This window comes from Bactrocera tryoni, chromosome 1 (assembly GCF_016617805.1).
Source record: "Bactrocera tryoni isolate S06 chromosome 1, CSIRO_BtryS06_freeze2, whole genome shotgun sequence".
Taxonomy (NCBI): Eukaryota; Metazoa; Arthropoda; class Insecta; order Diptera; family Tephritidae; genus Bactrocera; species Bactrocera tryoni.
In genome coordinates, this window is record NC_052499.1 from 4,129,338 (window position 1) to 4,148,156 (window position 18,819).

At 33.6% G+C, this 18,819-nt stretch overlaps 5 protein-coding genes and 1 long non-coding RNA gene across 10 annotated transcripts in view; 3 read left to right on the forward strand and 3 right to left on the reverse strand.

The window, feature by feature from the left end:
- LOC120774165 overlaps positions 1-1,934 on the reverse strand; it is a 33,106-nt gene extending 31,172 nt beyond the window's left edge. For all 4 annotated transcript variants that reach the window (XM_040103612.1, XM_040103596.1, XM_040103602.1 and 1 more), the window contains exon 1: positions 1,397-1,934. In XM_040103612.1, coding sequence (XP_039959546.1) covers positions 1,397-1,470 — 74 coding nt within the window. In that variant the 5' untranslated portion in view covers positions 1,471-1,934. The remainder of the gene's footprint in view (positions 1-1,396) is intronic.
- A 732-nt stretch (positions 1,935-2,666) lies between these two features.
- Positions 2,667-6,369, reverse strand: LOC120779174. Of its 2 annotated transcripts, XM_040111421.1 has the most exons (7): positions 6,197-6,369; positions 5,963-6,093; positions 5,721-5,904; positions 4,379-5,663; positions 4,121-4,325; positions 3,868-4,040; positions 2,667-3,804 (listed from the first exon to the last, which is right to left on the reverse strand). In XM_040111421.1, the coding sequence occupies exons 2-7, from the start codon at positions 6,084-6,086 to the stop codon at positions 2,791-2,793; spliced, it is 2,985 nt and encodes a 994-aa protein (XP_039967355.1). In that variant the 5' UTR covers positions 6,087-6,093; positions 6,197-6,369; the 3' UTR covers positions 2,667-2,790. The 2 variants fall into 2 exon arrangements, with proteins under 2 accessions (XP_039967355.1, XP_039967347.1); XM_040111413.1 differs by having other exon boundaries at positions 5,963-6,369.
- A 707-nt stretch (positions 6,370-7,076) lies between these two features.
- Positions 7,077-9,857, forward strand: LOC120782177 (TBC1 domain family member 22B). Its single transcript, XM_040114317.1, has 8 exons — positions 7,077-7,805; positions 7,923-8,190; positions 8,251-8,431; positions 8,510-8,671; positions 8,738-8,924; positions 8,993-9,175; positions 9,235-9,458; positions 9,548-9,857. Exons 1-8 carry the CDS (start codon positions 7,424-7,426, stop codon positions 9,680-9,682), a joined length of 1,722 nt encoding a protein of 573 aa, XP_039970251.1. The 5' UTR covers positions 7,077-7,423; the 3' UTR covers positions 9,683-9,857.
- A 307-nt stretch (positions 9,858-10,164) lies between these two features.
- On the reverse strand, positions 10,165-12,632 carry LOC120782176 (exocyst complex component 6). Its single transcript, XM_040114316.1, has 3 exons — positions 12,557-12,632; positions 11,401-12,488; positions 10,165-11,337 (listed from the first exon to the last, which is right to left on the reverse strand). The coding sequence occupies exons 1-3, from the start codon at positions 12,630-12,632 to the stop codon at positions 10,231-10,233; spliced, it is 2,271 nt and encodes a 756-aa protein (XP_039970250.1). The 3' UTR covers positions 10,165-10,230.
- A 589-nt stretch (positions 12,633-13,221) lies between these two features.
- Positions 13,222-16,321, forward strand: LOC120782178 (major facilitator superfamily domain-containing protein 10). The gene is made up of 7 exons (XM_040114318.1): positions 13,222-13,922; positions 13,987-14,328; positions 14,394-14,467; positions 15,380-15,555; positions 15,628-15,795; positions 15,863-16,000; positions 16,057-16,321. The coding sequence occupies exons 1-7, from the start codon at positions 13,476-13,478 to the stop codon at positions 16,149-16,151; spliced, it is 1,440 nt and encodes a 479-aa protein (XP_039970252.1). The 5' UTR covers positions 13,222-13,475; the 3' UTR covers positions 16,152-16,321.
- Positions 16,322-16,822: 501 nt separating this feature from the next.
- LOC120782181 lies at positions 16,823-18,105 on the forward strand. Its single transcript, XR_005706234.1, has 2 exons — positions 16,823-16,913; positions 17,191-18,105. It is a non-coding gene; the product is annotated as an uncharacterized LOC120782181 (long non-coding RNA).
- Positions 18,106-18,819: the final 714 nt, after the last annotated feature.

Genomic DNA, 18,819 nt, shown 5'->3' on the forward strand with positions numbered 1-18,819 from the left:
AAGTGTTCGTCATCGTTAACAGCAACACTACTGCCTTTTATATGGGCAGCACACACCCTGTCTGCCTTATTTTTGGGCTTTTCCTACCAATTTAGCAATTTCTTATCATTTCTTTTTGGACTTATTTAGTATCCAAATTTTGAATTGCCAGCTAGCACATACGCACTAAACTGCATTTGCCTCTTAATTTGTCCAAAAACAATTTTCATATTTCCGTTTCCCTGTTCTCACTTTCCCAAACACACAATCTTTCGTTCGCTCTTTGCGCGGATATTGCTTATGTACTCATGCGCCCCTTCATAGGTGTGCAGGGATTTATACATTTCCTATGTATTTGGTTACATTGTGACAAATCGATTTTGACAATCACACATGGCGGATAACAATGGAATGAAGGAGAAAAATATACAAAGGATCAACTCACTTTTACTATGTTTAGAAATAAAATAATATAACTACAACTAAATATTGAGAGGAAGATTATAAAATTTTATTTTCAACAGATGATATTTGTATTAAATAATAGGCACCAAACAACAACCTCGTTAATTTACGGTTAAAAAAATTCTTAAGTTCAAAAAGGAATTTGAATTACGAAAAATCCGACACTATTTTGTTAAACTTATAACGATTTTTTGAATCACTTAAATATCACTACCCGGATAAGGTTTTTTCATAGGTTGATCAAAAAACAAGCCGCAGTCGGATATAGGAAACTTAGACAAAACAAACAGAATCAAAGGAAGGATAACAGGGAGGCAAAGAGAATTTAGAGCAAAGACGTACCGCTCTTAGTTTGAAATGAGAAATGAATATTGACTACAACAAAGGGGAGCGGCTGCTAGAGCAAATTTCTTGTTGGTTATTACATTTCCAGTTCTTTTTTATTCATGCAACAACCTACATAGGCCTATGTATACATGTACATATGTATGTATATATGAGCAATTTTTACAACACACCTATACCGACATGCATACAAAATAAATTCAAAGTAGTTGATATGTAAATACAAATAAATATCTATAAATATGTATGTATGTACATACATATGTATACTTCTATATAAATGTATTTATGTTTACATATGCAACGCACTCCACTCTACAGCACCACCCATCCTTTGCAGTGTTGCTTTGCAAATTACTACCGCCGCCCATATCAACCCCCACACAAACATGTACCAACAAATAAGATGTAACGCTACAGCTTTGCGGACTACAATATCAAGTAATCGTAACTAATTTGCGACAATCAGACATATTTATTGCCTTGCAACACGCTGATGGAGAAAAATAGTATGGCTTTAAAATATTCTAAAGTCGTGCAAATCTATATGTATATTTACCCACTAACACAACAAAATATATATATAGTATATACTTCACATACGCACCTTTCGTTGCTGCAACTCGAACTCATTTTTCCGCAATTGCGTTCGCCTTGAATGGTCGACGCTGACTTTTCCATAGGTCGCTGAAGCGACTTGCGCTATTCTGCACACAATTTTTTTAATTTTGTGCTGCACTTTGATTTTCTTATCTTAACTTTTTTCTTTTTTATGATATTTATAATTTATAAACACACACCTAAAACCTTTTTTAACATGAACGTTTTAACACTTTCCTACTCGGCGTACTGCAATTTTCCTCCGTTTTTCACTACGGCGAACGTTGCTCCTCCCGTTTACACTTCCTTTTTTTCGTCAATGCTACTGCCCACATTTCGAATTATTCGAGCTTTGCCATTTTCTGCTATCTTGCACCACATAGCCGATAGGAGCATAGACTATTTTTAAAGCACTTAAATTAAATTGGCATTAAATTATTTAAATACAATATTATCCTAGTTAAATACACATATACATATATATGTACATATAATTTATATAAAAATTATTTTCGCGACTACCGCTTTAATTGTATATTACTCGCTCGCACGTACAACAGAAATGAAGTAACTGAGGAAAATAAACCCAAATGTCACAAAAGAGAAACGAATAAACGAATGCCGGAGGAAATCTTGACAGCCACAAATGTAATAAAGAGCAAAAGGAATGGAAAACATACACAGAGTTGCAAAGCATTTACATATTGACCGACCAATTGAATCGATAAGTGATACCCAAAGGTTAAACCAGCAATAAGTCGATAAATTATCAAAATTTCTCTTACCATTTCATGTTATCGAACTAATTATGATTTTTAGAATTATACCCTAAACAGAGTATACTAAGTTTCCCACCAAGTTTGTAAAACCCAAACAGAAACGTTAGAGAACCTGTATATCAATGATCAACGTCTGTCTGTCAATATATACGCGCACTAGTTCCTTAGTCTTTGAGATATCGATCTGAAATTTTCCTTTCTCCAAGAAGCTGGTCATTTGTCAGAACTGTCGATATCGGTCCACTACAAGATATAGCTGTCATACAATCTGAACGATCAAAATAATGTATTTATATAGAAAACTTTTTTAATTGACGAGATGTCATTACGATGTTGTCAATTGCAACGGTACCATCTCCGAAGAAGTTATCGGATCGGAAGACTGTAGCATATAACTGTCATACAAACTGAACGATCAAAATTAAGTTCTTGTATGGAAAGTTTGAATAATGAAATGTATTATATATTCGGTGCAACCGAAGTAAACATGTAATCTTGTTGTTTTTATTTGTATATGCTTACGTTTATTTAAACTGTTAAACATTTTATAAAAAATTCTGAACTTTATCTCCATTTATATATGATAATGTAGAACTATAAATGGCAAAAGCTGTTCAGTAGATCAATAGCAATCCGCCGATATTCTTTCGATATTTGATTCCGGTTCAAAAAGACTTAAAATGTCTTCCAAAAGTGATGACAAATTTTCATTACACAAAAACCACTCGTCTTGCTTACAAATTTCTTCTTCGAAGTCCGTGCGCCTAACTAATGTAAGAAAGTCCTTTGCGCTAACGTTACTGAATTTCCGGTAGTAGAATTTGTTTATATGTTTTCCCACGTGATCTGCTTCATATAGGCTTCCTGGTGTTTGCTTACTTTTCTCGTTTATATGCATATTATGCTCATATGCTTCCGCCAATAAATTTATGTCCTTTGTATCAAGTATAGATTCGATGATCTCTTCGGAATCGAGGAATTCGACGGTTGCTGCATCACCACTTGCTATTTCCAACGAATTATTTTCCAACTTTATTGTTGAATTATTCATATTGGTATTGTTGTTGTAGCGGCAAAAACAATCCTCCTTATTTGATGAACAGTTATTGATATTATTGTCGGATGTTTGGTTATTGAGATTTGCTGTCGGAATTGTAGTATCTGATGCACAGGTATATTTATATTCATCTAGTTTATCAACCAAATTTTTAATAAGACATTTAGCTTCTCGAATTACAACCACATCACACTCATCATTTAGACACTTTAGTATTACGCCGAGGCAACCGCGTTGCGACAGTTCATTTAGTATTTTGGAAAATCGTAAGCTTATTTCCTTTTCATTTAATTGAACAATCTTGCGTTTCTCTTTAGAGAATGTAACTGGCGGAAATATGCCATCAATCATGCCCTCATTAGACAACAAATTGCATATCTCTGTTTTCCAGGCTTTAATAGCTTCAACTTTTACCTCCCAATGTAAATCGTTAACGACGCAATAGACTAGTGTAGAGTAAAAAATATCTCTATAGCGATTGGTTATTCTACGCAAACTGTTTAATTTAGTAAATGTAGATAATGCCTCTTTCCGCACGATCCCTTCTGGCTCATTATGTAACACATCAAAGAGATGATCCTTATAAGTATTGGAAAGAAGTTTGGTAATTTTAAACAATTGATTTACAATTTTGAAACTTACGGGTAAATTTTGTTTGCATAAATCCGATTCCCATATAGCATCAATTGCTACGAGTTCTGAAATGCATTTTAGTGCAGAAGCACGGACGTAAGGTTCGGAATCGTGTTTGGCCATATCATACACGATACGACACATCCAGTGTTCGGTTAAGAATTTCTGAAATGCGGGATACTCTGTAATAAAAAGTTATAAAAAATTTATTTAAAGTGAACAAATATATATTTCAAAATAATAATATGAACATGAAACATACTACAACGTGATATATCAGTAATTGAGATAACAAGCTCTAAAACACTGTCACGCACTTCCCAAGCAGTGTCATGAGAACGTTTCATAATAACCGGAGCCATCACTAACAATGCGGAACCTTTTAGGTTATCTACAAGCAGCGCCATGTTCGGTGAAAGGAAGTGTTCTATAGAAAGTTTTAACAATTTAAGAGATTGAACAGACACCTGCAACAAAATTAAAAAAGTTAACATAAAGATTAAATATATATTCTATATACCTTTGTTGGTAGATCCTCTGCCTGTAACAGATACAACACGCAATTTACTAAGCAAATTGTCTCGATTGAGTCCTTCCACGTAATTTTAAATCTTTCGATTAGCGTCTGCATTGCAACCAAAATAGCATGTACGACACTGGAAAATTCAGAAATAGCTGAAAAACTTGGTATTTCTTTTACAGCAGTAACATCTGGACCGTCAATAATAATTTTAGGGTATAATGTTATTATGAACTCTTTCAGTGCATACATGCAAGCTTCAAAAACAAGCACTGCCTGATCACGTTCCAATATATTCACCATTGACATGACACCATGAATTGATTTCAATGATAAATCTGCATTTGTTGCAGGTAATTTATTAAATAGCAAGTCTCTGTAAGCGTAACCGATGCGTAGCGTTAGTTCACATATTATTTCGAATATCTTTGCCATATATTTTTCAAATATTTCTTCCTCGAGAAATATATGGGACCTTAAAAGCATGTGCAGAGGTAGCAGTTGAAAAGTCATCAACTGGTGTTCAAAGCGTACTAATTCATTTTCAACCAACACCTCTCTAGGAACACGATTACCAAGTTTTTTCCATAATTTATGATTGATTTCGGCAACCTTAAGAAAGGTAACATAGTAATTACGACTGACACAAAACTTCATTTCATTGAATATAGAAACACAGAACTCATTGAAATTGTCCGCTGGTATTTGACCTCCACTCCACTTATCAAATATTAATATAGCAAAGTAATACGATGATAAAGTTGATAAAATTTTGCAAATAAAATTTTCGTTAAATGAAATTTCGGTTAATTTCCAAACTGTAATGTCAACATTATACTCCGTTCTGCAGTATTCTGCAATATTAGTCTTTTCTTCCGATTCGAGCGTTTGTTGAAGAATAAATGATATTAAGTCCAATGTTGAAGACAGTTTATGCTGCACCTCATAATCATCCACATTGATAATAATGTTCTCATTATGACTTTCAAAAACATTTGCCAAAACAGGCTGAAATATTTCATTAAGTATTTCTTTTACCACTTTTTCATCTTTCGTTTTCACATCGTATTTATAGAGCATCTCATATAGCAAAAGGCGCGCTTCACGTACCACGTACAATGTGTGATCTTGATTGCAATATTCTATGAGGAATTGCCATGCATTCATAGTACGTAAGTAAGCTAAGCCAATGCTGTATTTGGAGACAGCGTGGAAAAGCCGTATAACACCTAACTTAATAGACGGATTGAAACGATGCGATTCACGTTTAACGACCATTAATACTCTAGTAAGAATTGAAGGTTATAAATAAAGCTTGGAAAGTAAACTTGCAAGAACTTACTTGTCGATTAAACGACGTTCTCTTATTTCGATTATGGTCCACTCATTGTTTATAAGTAAGCCAAAAACGTTGAAAGCGAATGAAATGACTTTGAAATTCAATTTGGTGATGTCCTCGCAAAGAATGTTTATGCAGCGGTCAACCCAATCCAAGGCAAAAGGAGCTTGTAGTATGTAAGCGTTCTCTGGAATAATAATAATTATGTTAAAGAAACATGGGCAAGTAATGAACTAGCTAAAAACCTTTTGAAGCCAAGTGTGTTACTAGCTTATCAAAACAAACATTATGCTTTGTGATGAAATTCTCATCAAGGAAATATTCGAATATCTTCTTCAAATTAGTAGTTATTTCCAGTCGTTCATCCATATTGTAACTAAATGCAGAGAACAAATATTATTTATATACATATATGATTTACGTTCTCTGCTAAATGTCAATTAAGTGTTGGTGTTTTTGTTGCTAATTAAATCTTGTACTTGATTTTTAATATATAACGGCGCCATATAATTAATTATGTTGTAATATTTTGCTTTTGTTAAATCAAATATCGATATATCAATTTCTTATCACAGCACAGATATATTAACTATATAAGAAAGTAGCTATTTATAAATTTTTGAGCACTAATTAATAGAATTCAATGGACACTGCAGTGTCAAAGAAATAACATAATGAAATGTCAAAGCAGATATGATTATAAGGCAGAGAATGTAAAACAATTGCTCGCGCATTGTAAATAGAAGAACGTGTAAGCGTACATTTATAAGCATTGAAATTAGTATCATTTAACATTGATAATGCTCAATTCTGCTATTTGAGGCTAAGTTTTGGTGAAATCCGTAAATAATATTTCGTGGTGAAATCCTCTATTCGCAACTAGCACCCCTTCGAGCGGGACATTTCGACAATCGGCACTCCATGAATCTTCTCTGTAAATCTACATTCTCTGATATGCATGTCAAAAAACATCTACGCATAAATACATTTTGAGTTGCCACATTCTCTAATAAAGTGGAGAAAAATTGATTGGTTCCTTCTTGGAGTTTCCTTATAATGAGGGGAAATTGGTCGTTTTCGATGTTCCCTTATAACAATTTACATTTTAGAACAGCTAACATTTGCGCCTTCTCAATGGATTAACATTCTCTAGTAATAGGCATTCACTTCGCTATGGTTGCGAATTTTGTTAATGCATTTATATACAATTAATCGCATTGCCATCGATATCAAAATGTACCCCAGTTTATAAACTTATGTTTTATTTTATATAGTCAGCATTTCTTTTTAAATGGTTAAACTTATAAAAACGTATATTATCGTGTGGTATATCGATGTCTGGCAAAAATCGATATACCGTAAGCAGATCTACTTGAGCTCGGTGCAATTTCATTTGATAGCCAGATATTTTTGTTTCACACATTAAACACGTATTATTCGTTCCCAATAAGAATATTATTATTAATTTAGATTTTGAATATTTCGATTAAATTGAATACAGTTCCATTTGGAATAACGTGTATTCATATACCATATTCTTTTGATTATGTTGTTCGCCAGAACTACTCGGTATATGCATTCGCGAAAATACAAATAATCACAAAAGAGAACTGTAGTTTAAATTAAAAGAAAATCCATTCCGTAACAAGTATATGGGTCTTTATAAAGCAAGAAGTATTCTATAAATTACGAATTTCGCGCATACTATGGACAATAATGTAGACGGTGCAAGACAAAACGGCAGCAACAAAAGCAATACCAACACGGCCAGTGCAGTCCCAGTGGCAAATACCAATAACATCGCTGCACCGACAACAACATTGCCTATCAAAAACACAAATAACAGTAGCAGCATTAATAACGTCAGCAGTAATAGTGGGAACTCTTCATTTTGGAAAAATAGCGGGAGATTGGTGCCAGGACGTCCAAGTCCTAAGCGAGTTGACGCCACTAATTTTAGTGGCAAGGGTGACGGTATGGTGTCTACTTTTCGTGACTATCAGCAGTCTGTTAGCGATGCTTGGGACATGGGTGATGACGAATTTTGTATCATATCGGGTACAGCATCAGGTGGACAGCTAAGAAATGGTAAATGTTCAAAAAGTCACTATGTGTTTTATAGTAATTAAAAATATAAAAAATAAAATTAACTCCCACAATATATACATATCTCAAAACCATTTCGTCTTTTATGAATTTCACTAGAATCGCGTATATCAAAAAAAGTTTCAGACACAGCAGCTTTAAATGTGATTGAAACGCATCGGAATTCAGCAAATACTTGTAACCCACATACAACGGCAGCAGCAACAGAAACGATCACGACAATAGGGGAAGCAGCTACAATCAATAACAAAACAACTAGAGTGCCAACTGCAGAGGAACAACAATGCCTCAAATTGCAATCATCAGTCAGTAAAAGAAGCGAAGAAACGGAGTCATCAAATGATTCAAAGAGCGAAGCGGAAGCAAGGTAGTTAATAAATTGTTTAAAGCTTTTTTCGAATAGATTAATCACATGTTTAAATTACAGAATTAAAGTTGTACGTAATTTCCACGCATACCCTGGGCGGCCACAGCTGCAAAAGTTCAGTTCGAATTCCCAAGAAACCGAATATGAGACTAAAATTGAAAAATTTCATGTTTTGTTGGAATCGCCACTCTTGGATTTAGTGGCATTAAAGAAAATAAGTTGGTCAGGTGTACCAAAAAAGGTTTGCCAGCAAATATGTTATTGAAACTTATAGAGGGGAAATAACTGGAGGATTTTTAAATAAATTTTATTTTGACAGATGCGCGCGGTGAGTTGGCGACTACTTTCCAAGTATTTACCACCAGCGAATGAACGTCGAAATGCCGTGCTCGAAAGCAAACGACAAGGATATCAGGATTTGCGACATAATTATTTTCGAGTTGACAGTCAGGATGAATCACAGCAAGACACCTATAGACAGGTTTGTAAACCATAAATACTGTTTTGGTGATTGGAGAAAGAAATATTTTTTTCTTTTTTTTTTTAGATACATATCGATGTGCCACGTATGAATCCGCAAATATCACTCTTTCAACAAAAGCTCGTACAGGAAATGTTTGAACGTATTTTATTTATTTGGGCGATACGTCATCCAGCTTCGGGTTATGTGCAAGGCATAAATGATTTGGTGACACCATTTTTCATTGTCTTTATGCAAGAAGTACTCGAACCAGGTAATTGTTTTTTTTTATTTATGCTTCAAATGATGCAATAATGTTAATGATATCAATTTCTTGCACAGGCACGGATTTAGAAAAATTCGATATTAGCACTTTACCTGTAGATAAGCGAGACGCCATTGAAGCGGACTCCTTTTGGTGTCTCTCCAAATTTCTCGACTGCATACAAGATAATTACATTTTTGCGCAATTAGGTATTCAAGAAAAAGTTAATCAACTAAAAGATCTTATACAGCGGATTGATGGTGTGTTTAACAAGTGATAAACGTTTTTTCCAGTTTGATAATGTCCACGTTTTTTGTAGGGAATCTTCATCGTCACCTGCAAGCGCATGGCGTGGATTATTTGCAATTTTCTTTTCGTTGGATGAATAATTTACTAACACGGGAACTACCGCTACATTGCACTATACGCTTGTGGGACACATACCTCGCCGAGTCTGATGGATTCGCACTCTTCCATTTATATGTGTGTGCAGCATTTCTATTGCATTGGAAAGACAGATTAATGCAACAAAATGATTTTCAGGTAAGCCGACAACTGGCGTTGAGCTAAACCGCTTATTGCTAAACTTAATATATATATATATATGTATGTATATAACTTAATGCATTTAGGGTCTCTTGCTTCTGCTACAAAATCTGCCAACGGAAAACTGGTCTGATCGTCAAATAAATGTACTGGTTGCGGAGGCTTTTCGTCTAAAATTCACTTATGCTGATGCGCCCAAGCATTTGGAGACGAAAAGTTGACACCAGCAACAACAGAAAGCATATATCTATGAGTACGTGGCATAATTTCGTTTAAATAAAGACATGCGTTAGTTATGAAGGCGTTCAAATGCTTAATTATTCTCAAAACAGACAGTTAACTGCATAATTAATTAATCCAAACGCATTCAAACATCCAGCATAAATATACGATTATTATAATAATTATTATTATAAATTATTGCATATACTTTGTATATATTACACAAAAAATGTTTAACTCAATGATGCATAAAATTTTTTCGGGTGAGAATTTATAAAATCGAAGCAAATATCATATAACGAAATGTAAACAAAGTTGCAATTCTTTTATATATTACAATAAATAAAATTAAAGCAAAAATGCATGTTATGCAACAAAAAAGTTTGATCAACTTATATTCATAGCGCCCTTGAGAGAAAAATTTTAAATTTTCCCGGTTTCTATTTTGAATATAAAAAATAATAAATAAAATCGTTAGAGCTTTTTGATTTCCTAGTAAAATATTTATAAATTATATTATTGGTATCGGTCTAAAGTTTTTAACGGTTTAATTCTGTCGTTCAGTCAGATGTTTCAATTGTTTCAGCACTGTGTCCAAGAGCTTCTTTTTATCATTTTTACGCAATACCGAAAACATGGTCTTCTTATCGGCCTCGCGTATCTTTTCCAAAATAACAATAATCGATTGTGGATGTACTAAATGATAGCGATTTTCTTGTTTGCCATAATCATGTAAATAAGTGCTCCACTCCTCCATAATGAGTAGGTCCAGTAATTGACGATTTTTGAGAAAATATTTGGAAAGCTCGCCTTCACGTAAACCAGGTACAGGTTCGGACGCTGCAAAGAACTCGCATTGCAACAGATCTAAATTGATTTGCTGTAGTGCACCAGTTGATATTTGTTTCACCTCCTCATCATAGAGTATATCATAAATTTTGTTTGCAATGTGCTCACAGGTACGTCGACAAGCCGTTTGCGCTATGCCGGGCAATTTGAATGCAAAATTATCGAACGTACTCTTCAAATAAGAAATCATGTCAGTGATGTAAGCGGATGCAATGCCTGGTGGTTCGATAAGTAACCAATCGTATGCTGCCAAATCAAAGAATTCATCTATTTTCGAACAAATGCGCACGCCAACCTGTTTTTCAGCTTCCTGCCGAGCCACATGAAACATAGCCGAGGGTGTTTGCGAAATGTTACTCACCGTATTGGTCATATGGCAAACGAATTCATCCAAAAATGGGCCAGCCTTTTCCAAATACTGCGTGTCAACTATAATTTGTATTAGTTGTGGGAGCGCTACACTTGGATTGCGAAATACCATGGAAAGGCAACCACTGAAACTGCGTGTCAGTAATAAATTTGCGGCTTTACGAACCATTGCTGCAACTTCATTTGGCGAAAGTGTAAGCTCCTCGGCAAATTTCATGCAAGCATACATGAACTCCTTTGCTTGATGATAGACTTCAGGTACCATACGCGAAAAAGGAAATTTCTTAGGAAATGCCGCATTTTCCAATTGCTCCGAGTGGAATGGAAAGCGTTCAATAATTGACTCATATTCTTCCTGATTTTCAACGATCATGGGCTGAAATTGCTCTTTATCCAATATGTCGCGAAAGACGTGAACCCAACGTTGCAGCAAAACCTATAAATTAACATAACATATAAGAATGCATTTATTATAACGTGGGTATGTTGTCATATTCACCTCGTTGTAGTGATCACGCATATTATGAAGGCACTCGAATAGCATATTCACTGTGTATCCGTAACATTTAAAAGTATTTATAGAGAGCATTATTAAGTTTTTTATACGTAGCAAAATATTTGGATCCGTACAAGATGATGACGCCATGCTAATCTCATTTACAAATTTCGTTAACGATGTGGACCATAAATCCTCCAAATATGAGGTTGTTACAACATCGCCTGCTGTATTTTTCACATGATCTTCCACAATAAAAAATCCGACAATAGCACAAATATAAGTTTTGTAAGCCTCCAAATTATCGTGCATACCCGGTGGTGGTTGCAAAACTAGCTTGGACTGATCGCGTCGTTGTTGACGATAATCCTTCTCAAAATACTCACGCTGCCCTAATACCATGTAAATGTGTAAACAACGATATATTGGAGAGAAATCTATTAAATCTTGTGCACTCAAATTATTTTCTTCATCACGATTGTCCTGCTGTCGCAATAGCTTATGCTCCTCAATAATTGCGTTGATATCCAGTTTTTGCAATTTTTTTGTATGCGTAATAGCCACCTCCCCAATTTTAGGTGAAAATTTTCGAATGTTTTCCAGGAATTCTCGAAAGTCTGCTTCAGCGGATCGCCTTATATTTTCCTTAATAACCGGTATTGCTTGGCGAATTTGAGTGGCAAAACGATAATTGTTTAATCCAACCAAGTGCTGTGATTCCAAAGTTTCCAAAGTGCGTAACGATTGATAATACTGCTTATTGTTTGCTTGTTGGGTAAATTTAATATAGCACTCAAGTGCAGGTAGACAGGCTTGAAGTGCATCAATAGCGCTTGCCAAATTTGATTCAATTTGACGAGCACGCACTAAATCTTGCCCCTGCTGCAACACAGATGCGCTTATTTGCTGCACCGATCTATCCAGTGTATGAACCTCTTCATGAAGTTGCTTAGCTTGTGTGCGCACTTGCAACAATTCTTGTATTGAATCTATAAATCCTTGGTAATATAGATTGCAGATGCGTTCAATATCCTTATCATGACTACGTATACGTTGCTCCAATTGTTCAGAAATTGATTCAGTGTTATTTCCTTTATTATAGTAATGACATTGAAGAGTAAAGACTTTAATAGTGGGTGGATATAGTAGTCGTAAATACCTTCTAAAATGGATCGGAAAGTGGGTCCCCAATAGTCGTCCACAGCTTCAATATCCTGCACTGTTACTTTTGACATTATTTATTAATGTAATCTACTTTTTTTGGTAGAAAACAAAATTGTATTAATTTTTTATTAGCCCGGTCAAAATAAATGTATATACTGTGAATCTAATCAGAAAAAATTCTACTTCTTTTACAGTGACCTATTCTCAATAGTTAGCAAGAAGATGAAGGATAGTCAACTGAAAATTTTAAAAATTGTGAAAAAATTCTTTGAAATTCTAATTTCTACTTCATATTTAAAATAAAATATTATAGAAATATATTATATGTATTACAAATTAAAGTAAAACATATATAATGGAAAGTTAAATTACAAAGTTTAAATCAACCAGTGAAATTAAAACTAATATGACCAAAATATAGTTTATAACCAAGACTCCTTCTTTCGGTAAAGTGTACCAAAACTTAACTGACAGATGGTTGATATCCAGACATAGAGAAATCCGTATTCAGGACCGATAAAGTTCTAGTTAAGCGTTTAACCAGACATTGAGAAAGTGGCCCTTAAAATATAACTACGCACCAAGAATGACAGAAAAATTCATTCTTGACTACGCACAGTACCCATTTGAATGTAACACATTTTCATATAACGTGGCAACACTTAAATACTACAATGTTTTTGTTTATAGCAATAGTTGTTTTTTTCTCGTCGCCAGCTTGTTGCATATATTAGTCGGTGCAGATTATGATTGGAGTAACTTTCACTTCACAAATGTGTAGTCAACCAACCAATCCGGTTAACATATGACTGTTGTGCTGTAATATTCGCCAAAAAGTAATAAAGTAGCTATTAGCGTAAAAGCTAAAAGCAATATCTTTTTATTTAATAAATAACACAATTATTTAAAACTACATGACTGCAACGTCTACATTAAAAAGCCGCAATGGCAATCAAGTTATTAACAACAACGATGCAGAAGTGCCTACCACAAAAAGCCATAAGAAGCTGACTAATAGTTTTCAAAATAGTGATGATTCTGCTGGAAATAATTCGCGTTCAATGGTGACCTTAATATTTATTTCGCTTTTGTTTGACTTACTCGCTTTTACCATGATCCTCCCATTAATGCCTTCCTTGCTCGAGCATTACCGTCAGAATGACAGTTCTGGTTTGTATAACTTGCTGACGCAGCGAATACATTGGTTTCAGCAACTTGTTGGGGCACCAGAACGATACACATCGGTGTTATATGGTGGCTTTTTGGGATCCATGTTCAGTTTTTTACAATTTGTAGCTAGTCCCATAGTTGGTGGGCTATCTGACTATTATGGACGTAAGCCGCTAATGTTACTTTGTGCGGTAAGTATTAAATATACCGATCAATTGTCAGAATAAATTATTTCTATTGATGTGTTTTTTACAGAGCGGTATTGCGTTCTCCTACCTCCTATGGGTATTCTCCAGTAATTTTGCACTTTTTGTACTAGCACGATTTGTCGGTGGGATCAGCAAAGGTAACATATCCCTTTGCATGTCAATTATCACTGATGTGTCCAGCGTTAAGACACGTGCATTTGGTATGGCACTTGTGGGTGTCGCTTTTTCGGTGGGCTTCATTGCTGGCCCCACAATTGGAGCCTTATTTGCGCGTTCTTTAAATAAATCAGTAGGATCTTGGTATTTGGCACCTTCATTATGTGCCTTCGCATTTGCTCTATGTGATTTAGGAATCATAGCATTTGGTCTGAAGGAAACATTACCAAAGGTGAGTAATTGTTAGATTAAAGGATTACAAGTTGAAAATATACACTATATACATATGTATATCAGGAGAAACGTGTTAAAGAGATATCATCGGCGATGTCATATGCAATTCAATTACTGGACGTGCGGTCAATATTCAAGTGCGTATAAAATAAAACAAAACTAATATACAATACATACTTATTATAACTGTGCTACAGAAAATATATTTTCTAGTTCTATGTAAGTATATGAATAGCACATTGTTTTAATTACTGTTACAGCCATCGTACACGTATCGTATCGTGCTCTTATCTATGTATGTTTAAAATTTTTTATCCTCTTTGTGAAGTATAGTATGTTAATTGCCGCATATTTGTCAGCCCTTTAGCACTGTGCACGTTTTTCAAAGTTAGATAAGAAACTACTTTTAGTTAACAATTGAAGAATTTTTGTTAAAGATTAAAAAGCAAATGCGTATATAAGTAATCTTTGAAAAAACACACAAACTACAACAAGAAAACTTTATGAAGTAGAATAACAGCTTAAATTTTCTTAAGGAGGGTTAAGAGGTTTAATATGTTTAAAACAAGAACAATTTTTTTCTTTTTTTTTATGAAACAGTTAAAATCAATCAAATTAATAGTACATTATAGTTCGACATATTTTATTGTGGTCCCCCTCACAACTTTCAAATTTTAAATTTTCCTTTTTGGGAGCGCTTTGAAGGACTTTTTATTGTAAATGAAAATTTTTAACATTCGATCGGTGAAATAGTTTTAAAGTTATGAGAAGCACCGAATTAGAAAACGTGAGTTTTGCTTTAAAGTTTCGAAATCAGATGGGGAAAACGTTTATAAGATACATATAAAAATAGCCATAACTTCAATTTAATAATATAATTATTTAGATGCAACATTCTTAAGGTATTTATATATTAAATTAAGACAAAGGCAAATCTAAAAAAATAAAATCTGTACTCCCGCCTTAACAATCAGACAGCTAAGAATATTTTCGATAAGTGTTTCATACTAATAAACTTACATAATTTATTAACATGTTTACATAAATAGATTCTCTGCAATTAAGAAAGTATCCAAAGCCGAAATATTAGCACTACGTAAAATAGGACTAATTTACTTCTTATACCTATTTCTGTATTCCGGTTTGGAATTCACTGTTACATTCCTAATGTATCACAAGTTCGGCTACAATTCTATGGAGCAAGCAAAAATGTTTCTTATGACAGGTATTTATGTATTTATATGTATTCTGAATTAATATGTATTTTTATATAACTTTTCTATTTTTATTAATGTAGGTATTGTAATGGCCATTCTGCAAGGAGGGGTTGTTCGGAGGCTACCTCCTCATGCGACAAAGCCTTGTGCTGTATTTAGTTTGTATCTTATTGTACCTGCATTTATATTAGTTGGGTTTGCGAAAGATGGACGTTTGTTATATGCAGGCATGTTTCTATTTGCAGTTTGTAAGTTTACCTAAAATTATTGTGTTCAAAAGAGTTTATAAACTATTGATGCATTTGACACTTCTAGCCACAGCCTTTGCTGTTACCTGCTTAACCACATTGGTTTCGCGCTATGGGAATGCCGATCAAAAAGGCTCGGTGCTCGGAATTTTCCGTTCTTTGGGTGCCTTGGCACGTGCCATTGGTCCTGTTGTTGGTTGTATTTGTAGGTATCATATTCAAACAATCCCAACATTTATTTTCACGTTGATGTCTTTGCAGCATTTTGGAGTTTTGGTTCGCGATTAACTTATATTACTGGTGGCCTTTTATTACTGGGCCCAGCATATATTTTACAAAAATCGAAGTTTTCATAATTTAGATATAATGAAACAAAAATTTAAAGTATTTGAACATACTGGTCGTAAAATTCACAGTAATGTATTGTGTATTATGAAATTCTCTATACTTATTATGTTTTTATACCATTTTAGTATTTAACAATAAAGTGCTATCGAATAGAGCTTAAAATTGATTAAATGTTTTGTGCTTAGTTTTGATACAAAATTAAGCTAATTTTTCAAAGCTATATGCTATTATTTTTTTAGTTATAGTAAGATTAACATTGTAAAATAAATGAATTTTCAATAAAAATGTATGAATATATGTTTATAAGTAAAAATCGATTATATCATACTACGTAGTTTCCAAAGACCCGTACACGGATTAAAGCCAGCTTACAACATTTCAATATAAACTGGTCTAATGATTAGAAATAGCAAGCCATTTTCTTCTCACCGTCCATCACTTACCATTTGTATTTGTCAAAACGGTTTAAGTAATATTAAAGCTCAATTGGATTATGGCAATTATAATTTTATTGTAAAGATAAAAATGTAATTGATTCATAGTTATTTATGAAGATAAATACCAAATAATTTTAAACAAATTTTAAGTAACGTTCAATAAAGTTGGAGATGTTCCGAATATATTGTAGTAGAAAGGAAAAGTAATAGCGTAAATTTTCTTTTTACATTTTAAATTTCGCCTTCGTCACACGCCATATTTAATTTTGAACGGCACTCGAGCAGAGAAGAAAATATTTCCTTGTGTCGTCGTCGTAGTTGTCGCATAAAAAGGTAATTAATTTTGAAAAGTTTTAATAAGCATAGCTTATATAATTGTTTTCATATATTTATGATTAAAATTCAGGGGAATTAAGGAAACAGAAATAATACATTAAGCAATATTTTTAAGTGTAACTTAGCAAAATGCATAAGAAAAATTAAGGCGAATTCATGGGAATAAAGCCACCGTATAGACAATTAAGTAGAAGTAAAGATAGCAGCCTGTCAATCAGTGGAAAAAAATTATTTCCTCGTAATTTTTTCTAATTTAATATTTTCCTTTTTTCAGGTCACCCAATTGCATAGTAAAGGCAAAACGATAGGAGGGAGCTTCACCGAAAACGGTTGAAAAAACAATTCACAGCCAACCATGGGTAGCAGAGAGGATGAATACGATTATTTATTTAAAGTTAATTATATTTAATTTGTGTTACAATCATCATGTAAAGATGGATCAATACCGAGCGATGGCGTAGCTCATGTGAAATTGGTCGGTGCTAGTCCAACTTTTGATTGTTTCAATTGAACAGCCTCCAAATTTAGTGCCTAATGTGTAGAGAGGGATACACTTAAAATACCGAAGTTCAAAATCCGGACACATCGAAATTTAAATCATCTAAATAAATCAAAATACCGAAAAACCAAAACGCCGACAAACCAAAATGCCGACATGTGAAGAATATTTTACCTTATCCGCCCTTATTTCTATCGAAGCACAGAAAAAGAGTTCTACTGACTAAGGGTTATGATCCTGAGCGTGTTCGTGGTCGGAGGCTCAAGTCCGCAAGGCCTCGAACGAACAACGCCTCTTTTTCTTGATTTGTCGTTGATTAGTCGGTGTTTTGATATTTCGGTAGTTTGATTGTCGGCATTACGTTATACACCCGTGTAAAACATAGATTTATCTTAATCTTGCCAATAAATCGATGGTTAATAATAGTCAGCTGCAATAACTACCATTGTCACTACTTTTACCACACGCATCCAAGCAAACCAGACGTCCAACTTTAATCGGCATTCAATTGCATGCGGTAACATATTCTGCTTTGTACAGACACGTTTGCTTTGCTATCGATATTGGATAATTGGTTATCTGACATGTTGCATAAAGTATAGTATTTCGGATGCGTTAGCCGCAGTGTTAGCAGTTTCCTATAAATGCTTTTAGTTTTATATCACATTTTATCTCCGTATTTTAAGTCTTACAACAAATGATGAATGTTCATGTCCATCTATATTATATACATATGTATATATGTACATACATACATATGTATATATAAATATTTTGACATAGTGTATTTTACTCAAAAATTGGAACAGGCGTTTCCGAGTCTTTGGAAATGTTTTCCCAAAATTTAAACGCGTTTTTGTCAAAGTGGTGTTTTCAAAGTCGGTGACCAACATTACTCGAAAACTGCTTAACCGATTATTAACACGAGCTTCTTAAATATATTTTTATTAATTGGTGATTTTTTCTCAATGATACATTTTTTTTCTGTAAACAATTTTAAACCGAAATTTTGGTCAAAAAGCGATGTTTTTAGAAAACGCCATTTTGTCAAAAAAAATGCATATTTCTTGTTTCTTCGATTAATTACCAGATTTAACATTATTTTAACGAAATCTGTTTGGTTTTTTAATTTCAGAGGATCCAGTTCGGAGATATAGTGGTCACCCCAAAACTACGTTTTACAAAAATCGAAGCTTTCATAATTTAAATACAATGAAATAAAAATTTAAATTTAGTGAGCGTAAAACTATCAGTAATGAAGTGTGTATTACGAAATACTCTATACTTATTATGTTTTTATATTATTTAAGTATTTAACAATAAATTTCTATCGAATATTATTTAAAATATTTAATTTATTATGATTACTTTTGATAAAAAATTAAGCAAATTTATATTCCACAT

Bases quoted from the DNA above. Each gene is read 5' to 3' on its own strand.
- LOC120779174 (XM_040111421.1), bottom strand. From the start codon at position 6,086: ATGGATGAACGACTGGAAATAACTACTAATTTGAAGAAGATATTCGAA. The intron at 5,905-5,962 runs GTTTTTAGCTAG...TTATTATTCCAG, and splicing joins AACACACTTGGCTTCAAAAG to AGAACGCTTACATACTACAA. The intron at 4,041-4,120 runs GTATGTTTCATG...TTTTTATTACAG, and splicing joins TACTGATATATCACGTTGTA to AGTATCCCGCATTTCAGAAA.
- LOC120782177 (XM_040114317.1), top strand. From the start codon at position 7,424: ATGGACAATAATGTAGACGGTGCAAGACAAAACGGCAGCAACAAAAGC. The intron at 8,191-8,250 runs GTAGTTAATAAA...TTTAAATTACAG, and splicing joins AAGAGCGAAGCGGAAGCAAG to AATTAAAGTTGTACGTAATT. The intron at 8,672-8,737 runs GTTTGTAAACCA...TTTTTTTTTTAG, and splicing joins AGCAAGACACCTATAGACAG to ATACATATCGATGTGCCACG.
- LOC120782176 (XM_040114316.1), bottom strand. From the start codon at position 12,632: ATGTCAAAAGTAACAGTGCAGGATATTGAAGCTGTGGACGACTATTGG. The intron at 12,489-12,556 runs GTATTTACGACT...ACTATAATAAAG, and splicing joins TTTCCGATCCATTTTAGAAG to GAAATAACACTGAATCAATT. The intron at 11,338-11,400 runs GTGAATATGACA...GTTAATTTATAG, and splicing joins TGCGTGATCACTACAACGAG to GTTTTGCTGCAACGTTGGGT.
- LOC120782178 (XM_040114318.1), top strand. From the start codon at position 13,476: ATGACTGCAACGTCTACATTAAAAAGCCGCAATGGCAATCAAGTTATT. The intron at 13,923-13,986 runs GTAAGTATTAAA...TGTTTTTTACAG, and splicing joins CGCTAATGTTACTTTGTGCG to AGCGGTATTGCGTTCTCCTA. The intron at 15,556-15,627 runs GTATTTATGTAT...TTATTAATGTAG, and splicing joins AAAAATGTTTCTTATGACAG to GTATTGTAATGGCCATTCTG.